The following is an 18,851-nucleotide window of genomic DNA, read 5'->3' as shown; positions in this document are numbered from 1 at the left end:
ACAAATAAAATACACAAAATAATGTGTAGACTTGATAGAAGAAGGAGAGGCACCAGTTCTACTCATCACTAGCTATGTTTCCATTACCTTGTCCAGTGATTTTGGTCGAAATTTAGAAAGTTCGCATAGAAGATAGATGCGGACAGTTGCCCCGCTGCGTTGCATTTCCATTCAACTGTCTTTGTCGATAAAAACACCTGGACGTAATGACATCACACCTAAAAAAAAACTAGTGCAAATAGCAACGAATTGGTTGAAGTTTTCCATTATCCACTTAAGATAATGGATACAACAAAATCCAAGATGGCGTTAGCAGTCAGACGTCTTTGACTTTGTCATGTCGTGTCCCTTTATATATCTTTTAATATATTTTTCTTTTGCAATATCTTTTAAAAATATTTTCCTAACCTCAACTTCTAAATACTCTCCTGCAACCCGCCTCACCCAATGTGTGGCGTGGATCTGCTTTTTTCTAAAGTATTTCTATTTACTTCAGATCTGGAATTCCCTCAACTGAAGCTAGCCAGCTAACTACCTACCAGCTATCAGTCAGGAAACCACTGCTAGCGGTCATCAGCTAACCTTTAGCTTGGAAAGCTGCTCGCCAGTTCGACAACGTGACTCAAACCAGAGAATAATGGACCTATTTTTTCTCTCCATATCCACAGATTCCTACCGCAAACTCTGAACATTTTCATCTGGATCTTCGCAACTAGCTAATCGCAATCTCGGGTGACTACTCCTGGCTAGCGTTTCCATCCCGGAGCAAGCACCAATTAGCCTGAAGCTAGCCTGGCTAGGGCTCCTGGGCTACCACCGAAGCCCACTCCTGGGCTACAATATCCGGACCCCTTTCTACTGCCGGTACGGGGCACGGAACCCCGCCGATTCTCTACGACTGGAAATACCGACTAATCTGCCCGAGGATTCCAACAGGCCCCTCAGGCGCGACGTCCGCTGAAGGCCTATTCTGCTAACCGCGGCCTGCTAGCTACCGTAGAGCTACTTGGAACCCTACTAATCCACGACTGGTCTATCGACGTCCACGCTCACGAAGAGGCAAAAACAAGACATACCTCCCATCGCGACGTCCCCCCAAAGGCCCTTCTGCTAACTTGCTAGCCCCGGTTTCTACTAACTTGCTAGCTTGCTATCCCCGGTCTGCTAACTGCTAGGTTGCTTGCCCCAGTCTGCTAACTGCTTGCTTGCTAACCTGGGTCTGCTAACAGCTAGCTTGCTAGGCCCTGGTCTGCTAACTGCTAGCTTGTTAGCCCCGGCCTACTAAACTGCTAGCTTGTTAGCACCGGCCTGCTAACTGTCTGAATCGCCGTGTCCCAGCCAGCCCAACCACTCACTGGACCCATAGTTCACTTGGTTACGCATGCCCCTCTCCTAATATCAATATTGCCTCATCCATTACTGTCCTGGTTAGTGATTACTGTCTTATTTCACAGTAGAGCTCTAGCCCTGCGTCTATATGCCTTAACCAACCATGCTGTCCACCTCCTACATATGCGATGACATCACCTGTTTAAACGTCTCAGAGACTAGAGTCGACCAATTATGAGTTTTGCAACGCCGATACGATACCGATTATTGGAGGACCAAAAAAAGCCGCTACCATTAATCGGCCGATTTAAAAAAATATATGTTTGTAATAATGACAATTACAACAATACTGAATGAACACTTATTTTAACTTAAATATAATACATCAATAAAATCAATTTAGCCTCAAATAAATAATGAAACATGTTCAATTTGGTTTAAATAATGCAAAAACAAAGTGTTGGAGAAGAAGTAAAAAGTTGCAATATGTGCCATGTAAAAAGCTAACGTTTAAGTTCCTTGCTCAGAACATGAGGAAACATATGAAAGCTGGTGTTCCTTTTACATGATCTTCAATATTCGCCAGTAAGAAGTTTTTAGGTTGTAGTTGTTATAGGAATTATAGATTATAGTATAGCTTCCGTCCTCTCTCGCCCCTACCTGGGCTCTTACCAGAAACAGATCGACAACAGCCACCGTCAAGGCAGCTTACCCATGCAGAGCAAGGGGAACAACCACTCCAAGTCTCAGAGCGAGTGACGTTTGAAATGCTATAGCGCGCCACCCGCGCTAACTAGCTAGCCATTTCACATCGGTTACACCAGCCTGATCTCGGGAGTTGATAGGCTTGAATCAATAAACAGCTCAATGCTTGAAAGCACAGCAAAGTGCTGTTTGAATATAAATGCTTACGAGCCTGCTGGTGCCTACCACCGCTCAGTCAGGACTGCTCTATCAAATCATAGACTTAATTATAACAATAATAACACACAGAAATACGAGCCTTAGGTCATTAATATGTAGAATCCGGGAAACTATCATCGCGGAAAACAAGACGTTTATTCTTTCAGTGAAATACGGAAACGTTCCGTATTTTATCTAACGGGTGGCATCCCTAAATCTAAATATTTCCTGTACATTGCACAACCTTCAATTTATGTCATTTTTACGTTAAAATTCTGGCAAATTAGGCAGCCCAAACTGTTGCATATACACTGACTCTGCGTGCAGTGAACGCAAGAGAAGTGACACAATTTCACCTGTTAGTAATATTGCCTGCTATTTCTTTTAGCTAAATATATATATATATAACCTGGATTTCTTTAGCTAAATATGCAGGTTTAAAAATATATACATCTGTGTAATTGATTTAAGAAATGCATTGATGTTTATGGTTAGTACAGTCGTGCAAACGATTGTGCTTTTTTCGCAAATGCGCTTTTGTTAAATCATCCCCCGTTTGTGTTACGCCCTGCCTTAGTTATTGTTTTTCTTTATTGTTTAGTTAGGTCAGGGCTGTGACATGGGGAAGTAATGTGTTTTGTATGTCTAGGTTTTTTTTGTATGTTTATTGGGGCAGTGTTTAGTCTAGGTGTATGTACAGTGGGCGAGAACAAGTATTTGATACACTGACAATTTTGCAGGTTTCCTACTTACAAAGCATGTAGAGTCTGTCATTTTTATCATAGGTACACTTCAACTATGAGAGACGGAATCTAAAACAAAAATCCAGAAAATCACATTGTATGATTTTTAGGTAATTAATTAGCATTTTATTTGCATACATAAGTATTTGATACATCAGAAAAGCAGAACTTGAATATTTGTACAGAAACCTTAGTTTGCAATTAAGAGATCATTCGTTTCCTGTAGTTCTTGACCAGGTTTGCACACACTGCAGCAGGGATTTTGCGCCACTCCTCCATAAGACCTTCTCCAGATCCTTCAGGTTTCGGGGCTGTCGCTGGGCAATACGGACTTTCGGCTCCCTCCAAAGGATTTTCTATTGGGTTCAGGTCTGGAGACTGGCTAGGCCACTCCAGGACCTTGAGATGCTCTTACGAGCCACTCCTTAGTTGCCCTGGCTGTGTGTTTCAGGTCGTTGTCATGCTGGAAGAACCCAGCCACGACCCATCTTCAAATGCTCTTACTGAGGGAAGGAGGTTGTTGTCAAGATCTCGCATACATGGCCCCATCCATCCTCCCCTCAATACGGTGCAGTCGTCCTGTCCCCTTTGCAGAAAAGCATCCCAAAGAATGATGTTTCCACCCACCATGCTTCACGGTTGGGATGGTGTTCTTGGGGTTGTACTCATCCTTCTATTCCTCCAAACACGGCGAGTGAGTTATTAGGAAAAAGCTCTATTTTGTCTCAATCAGACCACATGACCTTCTCCCATTCCTCCTCTGGATCATCCAGATAGGTCATTGGCAAACTTCAGACGGGCCTGACATGCGCTGGCTGAGCAGGGGGACCTTGCGTTGCGCTTGCAGGATTTTAATCCATGACGGCGTAGTGTGTACTAATGGTTTTCTTTGAGACTGTGGTCCCAGCTCTCTTCAGGTCATTTACCAGGTCCTGCCGTTGTAGTTTCTGGGCTGATCCCTCACATTCCTCTATGATCATTGATGCCCCACGAGGTGAGATCTTGCATGGAGCCCCAGACCGAGGGTGATTTGACCGTCATCTTGAACTTCTTCCATTTTCTAATAAATTGTGCCAACAGTTGTTGCCTTTCTCACCAAGCTGCTTTGGCTATTGTCCTGTAGCCCATCCCAGCCTTGTAACAGGTCTACAATTTATCCCTGATGTCTTACACAGCTCTCTGGTCTTGGCCATTGTGGAGAGGTTGGAGTCTGTTTGATTGAGTGTGTGTGGACAGGTGTCTTTTATACAGGTAACAAGTTCAAACAGGTGCAGTTAATACAGGTAATGAGTGGAGAACAGGAGGGCTTCTTAAAGAAAAACTAACAGGCTGTGAGAGCCGGAAATTCTTACTGGTTGGTAGTGATCAAATACTTATGCATGCAATTAAAATGCAAATTAATTACTTAAAAATCATACAATGTGATTTTCTGGATTTTTGTTTTAGATTCCGTCTCTCACAGTTGAAGTGTACCTATGATAAAAATGACAGACCTCTACATGCTTTGTAAGTAGGAAAACCTGCAAAATCGCAGTGTATTCAAATACTTGTTCTCCCCACTGTATGTCTATGGTTGCCTAGATTGGTTCTCAATTTAGAGACAGCTGTCTATCGTTGTCTCTGATTGGGAGCCATATTTAGCAACCATAGTCATTAGTAGTTTGTGGTGATTGTTCTATGTCTATGTTTGCATGTTAGCACTTAGTTTGTATAGCTTCACGTTTGTCGGTTTATTGTTTTGATTAGTTTGTATAGTGTTCGTTTCGTTTTCGTCTTCGTCTGATAATAAAGAAGATGTATTCATTTCACGCTGCGCCTTGGTCCTCTTCTCTTCCACGTTACGACGATCGTGACAGTTTGGCGAAGTTGGCTGTCTTTGTTAGGAAGAAATAGTCTTCACAGTTCACAATGAGTCATGTTAGCAGGCAATATTAACTAAATATGCAGGTTTAAAAATATATACTTGTGTATTGATTTTAAGAAAGGCATTGTGTTTATGGTTAGGTACACATTGGAGCAACGACAGTCCTTTTTCGCGAATACGCACCGCATCGATTATATGCAACGCAGGACACGCTAGATAAACTAGTAATATCATCAACCATGTGTAGTTAACTAGTGATTATGATTGATTGATTGTTTTTTATAAGATAAGTTTAATGCAAACGACCACCCCTCATCACTGTCAAACAATCCCTAAAACACTTCTGCGAGCAGGCCTTTCTAATCGACCTGCCTGGGGTATCCTGGAATGACATTGACCTCATCCCATCAGTAGAGGCTGCCTGGCTATTCTTTAAAAGTGCCTTCCTCACCATCTTACATAAGCATGCCCCATTCAAAAAATGTAGAACTAGGAATAGTAGTCCTTGGTTCTCTCCAGACCTGTCTGCCCTTGACCAGCACAAAAACATCCTGTGCCGTTCTGCATTAGCATCAAATAGCCCCCGTGATATGCAACTTTTCAGGGAAGTTAGGAACAAATATACACAGGCAGTTAGGAAAGCTAAGGCTAGCTTTTTCAAACATAAATTTGCATCCTGTAGTACAAACTCTAAAGTTCTGGGACACTGTAAAGTCCATGGAGAATAAGAGCACCTCCTCCCAGCTGCCCACTGCTCTGAGGCTAGGAAACACTGTTACCACCGATAAATCCACTATAATTGAGAATTTCAATAAGCAGTTCTCTATGGCTGGCCATGCTTTCCACCTGGCTACCCCTACCCCGGTCAACTGCCCTGCACCCTCCACAGCAACCTGCCAAAGCCCCCACCATTTCTACTTCACCCAAATCCAGATAGCTGATGTTCTGAAAGAGCTGCAAAATCTGGACCCCTACAAATCAGCCGGGCTAGACAATCTGGACCCTCTCTTTCTAAAATTATCTGCTGAAATTATTGCAACCCCTATTACTAGCCTGTTCAACCTCTCTTTCGTATCGTCTGAGATTCCCAAAGATTGGAAAGCTGCTGCTCTTTCAAAGGGGGTGACACTCTAGACCCAAACTGCTCCAGACCTATATCTATCCTACCCTGTCTTTCCAAGGTCTTCGAAAGCCAAGTTAACAAACAGATTACCGACCATTTCAAATCCCACCGTACCTTCTCCGCTATGCAATCTGGTTTCAGAGCTGGTCATGGGTGCACCTCAGCCACGCTCAAGGTCCTAAACGACATCATAACCCCATCGATAAGAGACATTACTGTGCAGCCGTATTCATCGACCTGGCCAAGGCTTTCGACTCTGTCAATCACCACATTCTTATTGGCAGACTCGACAGCCTGGTTTCTCAAATGATTGCCGCCTGGTTTACCAACTAAAACTTTTCTGATAGAGTTCAGTTGTTCAAATCGGTGGCCTGTTTCCGACCTCTGGCAGTCTCTAATGGGTGCCACAGGGTTCAATTCTCGAGGCCGGACCCTCTCTTCTCTGTATAATCAATGACTTGTCGCCTCTTGCTGCTGGTGATTCTCTGATCCACCTCTACGCAACGACACCATTCTGTATACTTCTGGCCCCTCTTTGGAACCACTCTGTTAACTAACCTCCAGACGAGCTTCAATGCCCATACAACTCTCCTTCCTGGCCTCCAAACTGCGGCTTAAATGCAAGTTAAAACTAAATGCATGCCTATTCAAATCAATCACTTTGCCCGACCCCCTCGCCCGTCCAGCATTCACTACTCTGGACGTTCTGACTTAGGAAACGCTGGAAAACAACAAATACCTACGGTGTCTGGTGAGACTGTAAACTCTCCTTCCAAGGACTTCACATTTAAGCATTCTCCAATCCAAATGAAATCTAGAATCGGCTTCCTATATCGCAAGAAAGCATCCTTCACTCATGCTGCCAAAACATACCCTCGTAAAACTGACCATCCTACGGAGTCCTCGACTTCGGCGATGTCATCTATTAAATAGCCTCCAACACTCTACTCAACAAATTGGATGCAGTATACACAGAGCCATCCGTTTTGTCACCAAAACCCCATACACTACCCACCACTGAGACCTGTACGCTCTCGTTGGTTGGCCCTCGCTTCATACTCGTTCGTCAAACCCACTGGCTACAGATTATCTACAAGTCTCTGCTAGGTAAAGCGCCCGCCTTATCTCAGCTCCATGGTCACCATAGCACCACCCACTCGTAGCACGCGCTCCAGCAGGTATATCTCACTGGTCACCCCCAAAGCCAATTCCTACTTTGGTCGCCTTCCTTCCAGTTCCTCTGCTGCCCAATGACTGGAACGAACTGCAAAAATCTCTGAAGCTGGATCTCATATCTCCCTCACTAGCTTTAAGCACCAGCTGTCAGAGCAGCTCACAGATCACTGCACCCTGTGCATAGCCCATCTGTAAACAGCCCATCTATCTACCTCATCCCCATACTGTTATTTTTATATATTTTTCTTGCTCCTTTGCACCCCATCAATCTCTACTTGCACATTCATATTCGCACATCTACCATCCAGTGTAATAATTGCTATATTGTAATTACTTCGCCACCATGGCCTATTTATTGCCTTAACTCCCTTGTCTTACCTCATTTGCACTCACTGTATATAGACTTTTTTGTTTTCTTTTTTTCTACTGTATTGTTGACTGTATGTTTTGTTTATTCCATGTGTAACTCTGTGTTGTTGTATGTGTCGAATTGCTATGCTTTATCTTGGCCAGGTCGCAGTTGCAAATGAGAACTTGTTCTCAACTAGCCTACCTGGCTAAATAAAGGTGAAATAAAATAAAGATAAATTAGGCAAATTGCGCATTAATAAATTGCCAACCCCCCTTAGAGAGGTTGGGTTAAATGTGGAAGACACATTTCGGTTGAATGCATTCAGTTGTGCAACTGACTAGGTATTCCTTTTCCCACCTATTTGTTTCATGGGTCAATGGTAACCTGCGTGGTGTCTACTTAGCATAACTACATGGTGTGATAAAACATGTCAGTTCATTGCTAATGACTGTAAACACACAGCCTTTGGAGATTCAAAGCATTCTGGGAACAACAAACACAACTGAAAAGGACAGAGTGTACAGAGTATAGTCACATCAAATCAATTCTTGATTAGCATAATGTAAAGTCATTCAAAAAAATACAGTTTTGCAACTCCAAGTAGCCTACGTGGCCCTCTTGTCCGGTTTCTGGTTTCAATCCATATGTGGTCACCACTGCAATCTAAATTGGCTACACACTCAGCATAAATCTGTGATGCAGCCTATTTACATATTAATATGCCTAATATACATCTTCCAGAGTCCCAAAATACATAGCCTGTCTCTTAGCTCCCCCATCTGGTAAGAAGCAGTATGTGCTTAACAACAACCGGCATTTACATTTGCTCCAATGAAACATGTTGGTGATGGGTGGAGAGGCAAAGTTTGGTCAATTATAATCATTATCACATTAGAAGAGAAAAGGAAATCTAGAAATACGTGGATAAAAATAAGAGTTACCTCCCTTTGGAGTCTGTTTAATGGCCACTGGACTATTTACATTGACCCCCCATTTGTTTTGTACACTGCTGCTACTCGCTGTTTATTATCTATGCATAGTCACTCCACCCCAACCTACATGTACAAATTACCTCGACTAACCTGTACCCCCGCACATTGACTCGGTACCGATAGCCCCTGTATATAGCCTCGTTATTGTTATTACATTGTGTTACTTTTTATTATTTTTGACTTTAGTTTATTTGGTAAATATTTTCTTAACTCTTCTTGACCTGCATTGTTGGTTAAGGGCTTGTAAGTAAGCATTTCACGGTAAGGTCTACACATGTTGTATTCGGCGCATGTGATAAATAAAGTTTGATTTGATTTGTTCCCTTCATTTTGACTCTGTGCTCTCACAGGCTCACGTAATACAATCATGGACATGGGTATTAAGTTGCTACTGTACTTAGGACTTGTTATACCGTAGTTGCTTTACAGTACTTACGTGATTTCTGTCCCCAGCCCCTCAGGTGCAGTCTCCCAGAGGAGTAGTAAAGGAAGCCCAGGACAAGCATGGGACAGAGCACCAGGAGCAGGTGACGGGTTGGTTTCATGATTCTCATCACCTCCTACTGTACATGGTACCATACACACTGTTGAAGAAGGGGACTGATGGTTCATCAGAGATGGGATAAATTCCATTTCAATAAAGAAAATTGACTTCCAATGTACTTTGTATACAATAGTAGAAATACTAGAACATAACATAATATATGAGAATAGAAGAGAATAGAATAGCAGGTGGTTTAGTTCTTTAGCATAGAAATTCCACCAGACCCCCCTGCCTGGCACCACCCGTGTATCATGGTAGCCAGCTAGATGGCTGTCATGTAGCTAGCTAGCTGTGTTGCTAGCTAGCAAGCTGATAGCATTATGGTGAGCCGAATCACGACACAAGTCAGCTATTTAGTGCACAGGTTTGTCGATACTGTTAACAAATAGGTAATTTACATTTGATCACATTCTGCTAGGCAATGAAGCATGGCAGGTTACATGAGATAAGATAGCTAACGTTAGCTAGCTGGTTAGCTGTCCTTACCGTTAACGTTTACTTTGATGATTCGTTTTGATGATTCGTGTCCCCGAAGACTTAAGAGCCCGCACACCTAGCTAGTTAAAATACATCTTCCATTTTTCTATTTCCAAGCTAATTATCCATCTACCACCTGTCAATTCAAAATGTTTATCCAGCTGCGAGTGGATGCAGAGCTCGCGAAAAGGCAATAGTTGTCACTGTACAGCAGCACCACCACCATCTGCACACACAACACTGACAGAATAGGAAGGGAACATCTATAATACGCCAAATCAGTGCCACTTCGCTACAATGCAACTGGTTGTGGGGGTGGAAAGTAACTACAATGTTGCAAGTTTAATAATGCATTTGATACAAATTACAATTGGATAAACATTACAAATCAGAGGGCAGAAGTAGGCTACATTTTGTATTCTGAAACGTGACAGATGCTTGCTAAAGATAAAGTTGACATTCAACATGTGTGAGAGCTAGTGCACCCCAGAGGTACAACCCCTATATATTGTCGATGTCAAGGCAGCTGTAAGATGTGGGCAAGGACTAATGTCACTATGGTATGCAGCCTCAGCATGAGACATAAAAGCTGTTAGTGTACTGGTAAAGATCACTGGCTGATACGATGGATGGTGTGTAGCTAAGGTGATAAGAGATGAACTTGGGGAAGGGGAGCACAACTGCTATAATGACCTTCAATCAAATATAATCAGTCAACACACAAACTGCTATATTCTTCAGTGTTAAATGTAAGCACTCACTGACCTTCCAAACGTCCTCTCCAACAGTATGTGTAAATCCTGTTTTGGGCTGAGCTGTGGGGTTTGCTAGTACACAAACAATGGGAGTTACTGAAAATATAGTTTACCAAGCTACCAATTACTTCACACTGGAATAAGTTAAGCTACACTAAAGATACACTTTAAAATTATAGTTTAGTTACTTTGAAAAAGTAGCTCACTACATCCAATTACTTTGTGAAAAATTATCCATATCTAAATCTGAAATGTCTTAGAATAAAAATAGCAAGAACACACTCAGGAGACAGATGTTAACTGAATGTGTAATTTAGCATATTAAACACAAAAACTGTTTCAAGTGAGAATTAGGCAGGTCTGATACACAGAATTATTGCCTACTTAACCCATATTTTATTTTTGCAAAAAAAAGTGGTGCAGTTCCAGTAGTTAGCAACACAGCTACATGGCAAAAAAAGATAACTACTGAAAACACCAAGATTTGAATTTAGTTGAACTACCACCAAGCTACTGTAAAATGTTGTTAAATTATTAGTTGAACTACATGTAGTTCACTACTACCCAACACTGAACTTCAAGGACAGCACCGTTTAGCTGACAATTTACTTGCTATGGAGTTAGATACTACTACTGTCATTGAGGTATGCAGTAGTCTTGTAAAGACTCTAAAAGTTATTACAGTACACTGTTACTACAACCTTCAGTCATTGTCATATATGTCAAACATTGTTTAATCAGTCATAAGATCATGAACTGTATAGCAGTCATAAATATCATAAAAACATTTAAACATGAAACAAAGATCAACACCAATAAATGACAATATGCAAGCCAAAATGTTTTTACTGAAACAAAATTATCATCTTTACAAAATGCATGAATGATGGTACATTTTTCACAGAAAGGAAAAAAGGTCACATGAACAGGCCAGGGATGAGTCCCAAATGGCACCCCATTCCCTATATAGTGCACTACTTTTGACCAGGGCCCTGGTCAAAGGTAGTGCACAATATAGGGAATATGCTGCCATTTGGGGCACAAATAAGATCCCTTGCTCAACGGCTTATATCTTTAAATAAACTACTTATTATAATTACATCTGTGTCTTCCTGACTGTGAATGTAATGTGTATCATAAAACAAAGCAATAAAATAGGCTTTTTGATAGAAAACTTGTATTTTTCCCCCATGTATTATAATTCATCATAAGTATTTCCAAACTGTTGAATGCTGATGATATAAACCCCTTGCTTAGTGGTACTTCTGTGAGCCTCTATAACTGCCTAAATCATACATTAGTTGTCTCTCACACTCAAGTAGGGTTGCAAAATTCAGAAAATTCTCAATTCCCAGAAATCCTATTTAAAAAGGACTTACGGATTTCCTGCTTAATTCATCCTGATTGCAGGGAAATTTCAACCAGGATTTCTGGAAAACCTGGGAAAGTTACCAGAATGTGGCATCCCTATACTCAAGATAACAGCAGTTTAGAGGAAAATAACAGACAATCTGAAGGCCACCTTATCCTTAATTAATAAGTGCATTATGGTTGATGATCATGGCCGAGTGGAGAAGCGTGGTGGGACACAATGCATAAGGTCTTATAAAATGTACAATATTATTTTAAAAATGTTTTTTTTTGTTGACAAAAATAGTAAAATGGTAGCACACAACTATTAAACTGTCCTCTCAAAATGGGCTTGAATAAAAGTGCAACGCACAATTTTCATTTAAAGAGTAAAGAACCAACTTGGATAAAAAGGGAGCGCCCATAGCAATTCTGAATGGGTTATTTCCAATTCATCTATATAGCAAAAATAGAACATAGATCAGAATCAGTCCAGAACCTCTACACCATTGCAACTGACAAATTGTCTGCATTGCAGAGGTTACTTTCTTCAAGCACAGTATAATAAATACGCTGGTAAAAAACAACTCTAAAAATGGAAAAAGCTATATTCAATGCGTTCCTACAAAATACAATGTTTAGGAATGCAGTCAACAGTGTGACTCTGCTAAGAGGTGGTATTAGTTACTAAAATGGCATTGCACCTCCTTAAAATCAAACATAGGTGCAAGTAGCACCCCGAAAAACGACATAGGAAAATAAATAGATGTACATAAAGGAACAACTGGCAACATTCAGTAAAATTGCAAGTCAGAAAACACTGTAATCAGTGTTTATGAGGATGAGTGGCAGTAACTTGTCTGCTTCACTCCCTTTAGGAAGTCATTCCTGCCACAGTTCTATTGAGTGGATTGTTACTATTATTATTAGAAAGCTACATCTTGTTTGGAAGCAAAATTCATGGTCCAATATCGCTTCCATTCAAGAGACGAGTTACAGCTACTGGGCACTAGCAGGATGGCATAAAAGGTGACATGGATGGCAGTTCCTTCCCGGCTTCTATAACCTATACCGAGTGGAGAAGGTGGCCTGTTCTTCAATCCTTGATCACAGTCAAAGAAAACATAAAAGTAATAACAATTGGGTCCGGTTTCCTGGACACAGGTTAAGCGTAGCATAAAACGCAGATCCAATGAAAGGGCTTTTCAGTCCAAGACTAGGCTTAATCAGTGTTCGGGAAACTGGCGCATAATGCTGTAAATTATGAAGGGATGAACGGAAGAAAAAAGAAAACAGTCCAAACTAGGGGTTGGAAAGTTATTTTCAAAGTCCTTTAGTCAGAGCTACACTCACTCACTCAGTGGATAAATTAAGGTAAAGTGAGAAGTCCAGATCAGGAATATCAGTGCTGGTGGTTTGTTGGAAGAGTAGGCAGTTGGCAGGCTACTCCATGATGGCTCTGTAGATCACAGGTTCAACGTAGTCACCTCGGTACCGTGAGTTGATCACTCTCTGCCTCTTCGACTGCTGGATGGCCTCCTTGTCCTCAAAGATCCCATCGAAACGCATGTCTGACGCCTTGGACTGGAGATAGACCGGGGCAGGGCACACACAGGATTATTTATTGTCCATTGCCACAGGAAGAAGACTCATTAACAAACATGCTGGAGAAAATGATTCAGTCAGTATTATTCAGTATACTCAGCAGTCCTTACTATAACATCAGAGTGAGAAAGTTAGGAGTTGATGATACACAGTTAAGGTTAGCAACTTTGGAGTCAGTATATTGGATAGCTCACAGGTAGCTCTCAGTATACTCACCAGTCTTGACTTGACTCTCTTAGGTAACTCCTCATCCAGAGTATAGACATCATCTCTCTTGGCTGTTAGTTGTGACCCGTCTTCAAACTCCACCTACATCAAGAACCATCAATGCCAAAATAACTACATTTTATGTCTCTCATAAAACCAAACAATGGTTTCATCACAGACTTGTAATGTATTGCTATGAGTTTTTTAAAAGATTTTGAACAATCTGGACAAATGGAGCAGATCAATTAGACAGCAAAGCACTATATGATGTAAAACTGTATAACCTCCATCTGGATAAGGTACATTGTTGCTGAGGGTAAGTGTGAATAGTGTTGCAGTACCTGGTACATTTGGATGATGTGAGCAGCCACAAACTTGGCCCCGTAGACCAGACCATCTGTCCAACGGACCTGCACCATCTCCCCCTGTGGAGGGGGGCCTATCTGGGCACAGTCCCGGCCCTGGCAATAGAAAACAACCATCAGATACAATCCTACAAACTCACTATTTGGCAAGCACCAAAAAGCAATCACACAATTTTAACCAATGTGTGGTACATATTGTATAAGCAATCTATAAACTAATAATAAACAGCTTATGACCTACTTATAAACCCTGTCGTGAATTACTGACCACAATTTGGCACCCCACCCACTCTAACACACACAGACGTTAGTCTTCTTACCACAATGTCCTCGGGAAAGAGGTTATCACTGAAGGAGCCGTCATCAAAGTTGACCTCATAGAACGTCTCCTTGGAAAGCTGCACCACGTCACACTGGTAGTAGCGGCCATTTTTGTGCTTACAGATCACCCTCCTTCCCACGGTAAGCTCATGCATGGCTGCTTTGTTACGCTGAGAGAAGAAATTAGTTATCCATCCAGATTAACATCAAATAAGAACTCTATCAACCTCTTTGGACTGGAAGTACATGGGCATACTCGTGGGAGTTTTTCACTTTAAAATCTAAAACACAGTCATGCTTATATAGTACACTGTTGTGAGTACAGCCCTGAATATGTAGAATGCTTAGAAACTATAACATAAAGTATCAGCAGAATAATGTAACCAAGTCCCATAACTGAGGCCTTTAGAGTCCCCACTGTCTGGTATATAGCTTCCCCTTTCTGAAACACAATCCAAAATATAAAGTAAAGTACAACCAATGTATACCTCTGTCTGAATAGGGCCCTTGTGCCGGCAGCAGGTGACGTAGACCACAAAGGGCCACTCGTCTGGCTGCATGAGGACCCCAGCGGCCTGGGCACAAGTAGGGTGGTAGGCCGTAGGACAGCGGCCATGGGAACACTGCACACAGCACCCGGACGTCTTCTTCATCCGCTTCTTACAGTAGTAACATTTCTGCACAGCACAGAAAACAATAAGACCATGCTCAGAGACAGGAAAAGGAAGTCCCACAGGGAAAAATAGGCCTATACATCCTGTCAAACTGTATACAGTAGAGCCTGGATTAATCACAAACTCACCGGACATCCTCTAAATACCCTAGTCTCTAGTCTAACCTTGTAGTAGACGGCAAGCATAACTACTGTCACATGCATAGAGGTGGATGTGCCAACCACGTCAGGTAAAACCAATAATATATTACTTTGGCATAATATGCTGAAGAGAGGATATCCAGCCACTCTCCTTTATTCAAAGGTTATTGGAAAAGGTTCTCCTCTATTCATGCACCGTGGTTGGAGAGCGAGGTAGTGACAGAGTCCTATCCCTTAGCACATAATAAATGTTGACATAAGGCTTGGGCAGTATCCAGATTGTCAAACCTTCATACCGACTTTGTGCCATCCCGGGATATTTGGTAATACCGTCACTGAACACAAGGGCCACTGTTTTTTTTAACCCACAGCCTTCGTAATCCAAAGGTTACAAAGTACATGTAAAATCCCATTGAGAATGCTTACTAAATGCTAATGAGCGGATTGCGAACATTTTATACAGTCTCTGACAAACTATTTGCAGGACAGACATCCCAGCTCATACAGTTATACAATTAACTCAAAAATGCTACTCACGGACCTCCCGGGTGGCGCAGTGGTCTAGGGCACTGCATCGCTAGCTGCGCCACCAGAGATTCTGGGTTCGCGCCCAGGCTCTGTCGCAGCCGGCCGCGACCGGGAGGTCCGTGGGGCGACGCACAATTGGCCTAGCGTCGTCCGGGTTAGGGAGGGTTTGGCCGGTAGGGATATCCTTGTCTCATCGCGCACCAGCGACTCCTGTGGCGGGCCGGGCGCAGTGCACGCTAACCAAGGGAGCCAGGTGCACGGTGTTTCCTCCGACACATTGGTGCGGCTGGCTTCCGGGTTGGAGGCGCGCTGTGTTAAGAAGCAGTGCGGCTTGGTTGGGTTGTGTTTCGGAGGATGCATGGCTTTCGACCTTCGTCTCTCCCGAGCCCGTACGGGAGTTGTAGCGATGAGACAAGATAGTAAATACTAACAATTGGATACCATGAAAATTGGGGAGAAAAGGGGCTAAATAAAATAAATATAAAAAATAAATAAAATAAAAATGCTACTCACAGTTTGCTGCACAAAACACACATTAGCCAGCAAGGCTCTTGATCCAGGATCCTATTCTCTGCTGTTACCAAGCAAAGCTTGATTTTGGAAGAAGCTAACCACTTAGCTATATAGCTAACTACCTACTAAATTAGCCAACCAAATGCCCAACCGCAGAGCATTTAGCACATTTTAGACAGTTACCTTAAATAGCTATAAAATATCTAGCTGGCAAACATTTAGTTGTGAATTCCATACTGAAACTAGATCACCGGGCGCGTGCTGCACAACAGTGAGTGACTCACAAGGTTCTGGTCTCTCGTTGTTGTGTGCTTGTAAACAAACACCACGTGACAGGGGACTGCCAGTAAGCTTCATAATGACAAAATGTGTGACAGGTATTTCCAAATACTCTGGTATATGGTATACTGCCCAAGCCTATTGACATTTACAGCGTTGAACTCACCAGTTTAAACCTCTGTAGAGGAATCCCACTCAGATCCACAGGGCTTCTCTCAGTGATGTTCACAAAGCGAGCCTCCAACACTGCTACTGCACACAGCACATGGACCCACCTACAACACAACATGTCAATACACAGACACCACGAGTAGATTATAAACCTAGTAGATATATTTCAAAAGAACATCCAACTATGTGAACAAAAGAGTACATAAAGAGAAGAGCTCAGTAAATGTTCAGTGTGTGATTTAGACTAGCCCACTCCCTGATCTCTAAGGGGATCTGTCTGGCACAAAGACTTACTTGTTGTTGTTGGCTTTCTGCAAGGCACCCCCCCTCAGCAAACACAAACAGCAACTCTGCAAGAAGAGCAAACTGTCAACCACCATAATCCCAGTTAAGTAAACAAAGTACCAGTCAAAAGTTGACACACCAGACTTAACCAGCATGGCTACCTCATCATTCTGCAGCGATATGCCATCCCATCTGGTTTATTAGTGGGACTATCATTTGTTTTTTCAACGGTGCAATGACCCAACACACCTCCAGACTGTGTAACAGCTATTTGACCAAGAAGGAGAGTGATGGAGTGCTGCATCAGATGACCTGGCCTCCACAATCACCCAACCTCAACCCAATTGAGATGGTTTGGGATGAGTTGGACCGCAGAGTGAAGGAAAAGCAGCCAACAAGTGCTCAGCATATGTGGAAACTCCTTCAAGACTGTTGGAAAAACATTCCTCATGAAGTTGGTTGAGAGAATGCCAAGAGTGTGCAAAGCTACTTTGAAGAATCTAAAATATATTTTGATTTGTTTGACACTTTTTTGGTTACTACATGATTCCATGTGTTATTTCATAGTTTTGATGTCTTCACTATTATTCTACAATGTAGAAAATAGTAAAAATCAAGAAAAACCCAGGAATGAGTAGGTGTGTCCAAACATTTGACTGGTACTGTACATACGACCAATGCAAAGGTGTGTCACCTGAAGACCAGTACCAGTCAGTCACTTATCATTAGAAGAATACTGCAAATACTACTGCCAGATCTAATGCCAGTTTAGAATACTGCAAATACTACTGCCAGATCTAATGCCTGTTCAAAATACTGCAAATACTACTGCCAGATCTAATGCCAGTTTAGAATACTGCAAACACTACTGCCAGATCTAATGCCAGTTTAGAATACTGCAAACACTACTGCCATATCTAATGCCTGTTTAGAATACTGCAAACACTACTGCCATATCTAATGCCTGTTCAGATACTGCAAACACTACTGCCAGATCTAATGCCTGTTTAGAATACTGCAAACACTACTGCCAGATCTATGCCTGTTTAGAATACTGCAAATACTACTGCCAGATCTAATGCCAGTTTAGAATCTGCAAACACTACTGCCAGATCTAATGCCTGTTTAGAATACTGCAAATACTACTGCAAGATCTAATGCCTGTTCAGAATACTGCAAATACTACTGCCAGATCTAATGCCAGTTTAGACTACTGCAAACACTACTGCCAGATCTAATGCCAGTTTAGACTACTGCAAATACTACTGCCAGATCTAATGCCTGTTCAGAATACTGCAAACACTACTGCAGATCTAATGCCTGTTTAGACTACTGCCAGATCTAATGCCTGTTTAGAATACTGCAAACACTACTGCCAGATCTAATGCCCCCCCAAAAATAAAATGATTTAACTAGACAAGTCAGTTATAACAAATTCTTATTTACAATGATGGCCTACCGGGAACAGTGGGTTAACTGCCTTGTTCAGGGGCAGAATGACAGATTTTTACCTTGTCAGCTCAGGGATTCGATCCAGCAACCTTTCAGTTACTGGCCCAACGCTCTAACACTAGGCTACCTGCCGTAGTTTAAACTCCCGAGTGGCGTAGCAGTCTAAGTCACACTTCTCATGGCAAGAGGTGTCACTACAGTCCCTGGTTTGAATCCAGGCTGTATCACAACGCGCCGTGATTGGGAGTCCCATAGGGCGGCGCACAATTGGCCCAGCATCGTCCGGTGTTGGCCGGGGTAGGCCGTCATTGTAAATAAGAATTTGTTCTTAACTGACTTGCCTAGTTAAAAAAAACAAAAAACGTTTTATTTAAATACTACTGCCATATCTAATGAGCGTTTTAGACTACTGCAAATACTACTGCCAGATCTAATGAGCGTTTAGACTACTGCAAATACTACTGCCAGATCTAATGACCGTTTAGACTACTGCAAATACTACTGCCAGATCTAATGAGCGTTTAGACTACTGCAAATACTATGCCAGATCTAATGACCGTTTAGACTACTGCAAATACTACTGCCAGATCTAATGACCGTTTAGACTACTGCAAATACTACTGCCAGATCTAATGACCGTTTAGACTACTGCAACGTTTGCAAACACTACTGCGTCAGTGCCAGCAACATATACTTGGGTCAG

At 42.2% G+C, this 18,851-nt stretch overlaps 2 protein-coding genes across 3 annotated transcripts in view; both read right to left on the bottom strand.

The window, feature by feature from the left end:
- LOC111975802 (CMP-N-acetylneuraminate-beta-1,4-galactoside alpha-2,3-sialyltransferase) overlaps nucleotides 1–9,764 on the bottom strand; it is an 89,136-nt gene extending 79,372 nt beyond the window's left edge. The window contains exons 1-2 of one of the 2 annotated variants that reach the window (XM_024004400.2): nucleotides 9,513–9,764; nucleotides 8,919–9,082 (exon numbers count right to left, since the gene is read on the bottom strand). In XM_024004400.2, coding sequence (XP_023860168.1) covers nucleotides 8,919–9,036 — 118 coding nt within the window. In that variant the 5' untranslated portion in view covers nucleotides 9,037–9,082; nucleotides 9,513–9,764. The remainder of the gene's footprint in view (nucleotides 1–8,918; nucleotides 9,083–9,512) is intronic. The other variant, XM_024004399.2, reaches the window with a different exon arrangement.
- Nucleotides 9,765–13,783: 4,019 nt separating this feature from the next.
- The window catches only part of LOC111975437 (lysine-specific demethylase 4A), a 17,773-nt gene continuing 12,705 nt past the window's right edge, over nucleotides 13,784–18,851 (bottom strand). Inside the window, exons 15-19 of the mRNA XM_024003721.2 lie at nucleotides 16,706–16,761; nucleotides 16,407–16,515; nucleotides 14,595–14,783; nucleotides 14,106–14,276; nucleotides 13,784–13,881 (exon numbers count right to left, since the gene is read on the bottom strand). Coding sequence (XP_023859489.2) covers nucleotides 16,456–16,515; nucleotides 16,706–16,761 — 116 coding nt within the window. The 3' untranslated portion in view covers nucleotides 13,784–13,881; nucleotides 14,106–14,276; nucleotides 14,595–14,783; nucleotides 16,407–16,455. The remainder of the gene's footprint in view (nucleotides 13,882–14,105; nucleotides 14,277–14,594; nucleotides 14,784–16,406; nucleotides 16,516–16,705; nucleotides 16,762–18,851) is intronic.

The sequence above is a fragment of the Salvelinus sp. IW2-2015 genome, linkage group LG16, assembly GCF_002910315.2.
Source record: "Salvelinus sp. IW2-2015 linkage group LG16, ASM291031v2, whole genome shotgun sequence".
In the NCBI taxonomy this organism is placed as follows: domain Eukaryota; kingdom Metazoa; phylum Chordata; class Actinopteri; order Salmoniformes; family Salmonidae; genus Salvelinus; species Salvelinus sp. IW2-2015.
Note: the sequence above shows the minus strand (reverse complement) of the source record. Positions and strands in the feature narration are given on the sequence as shown.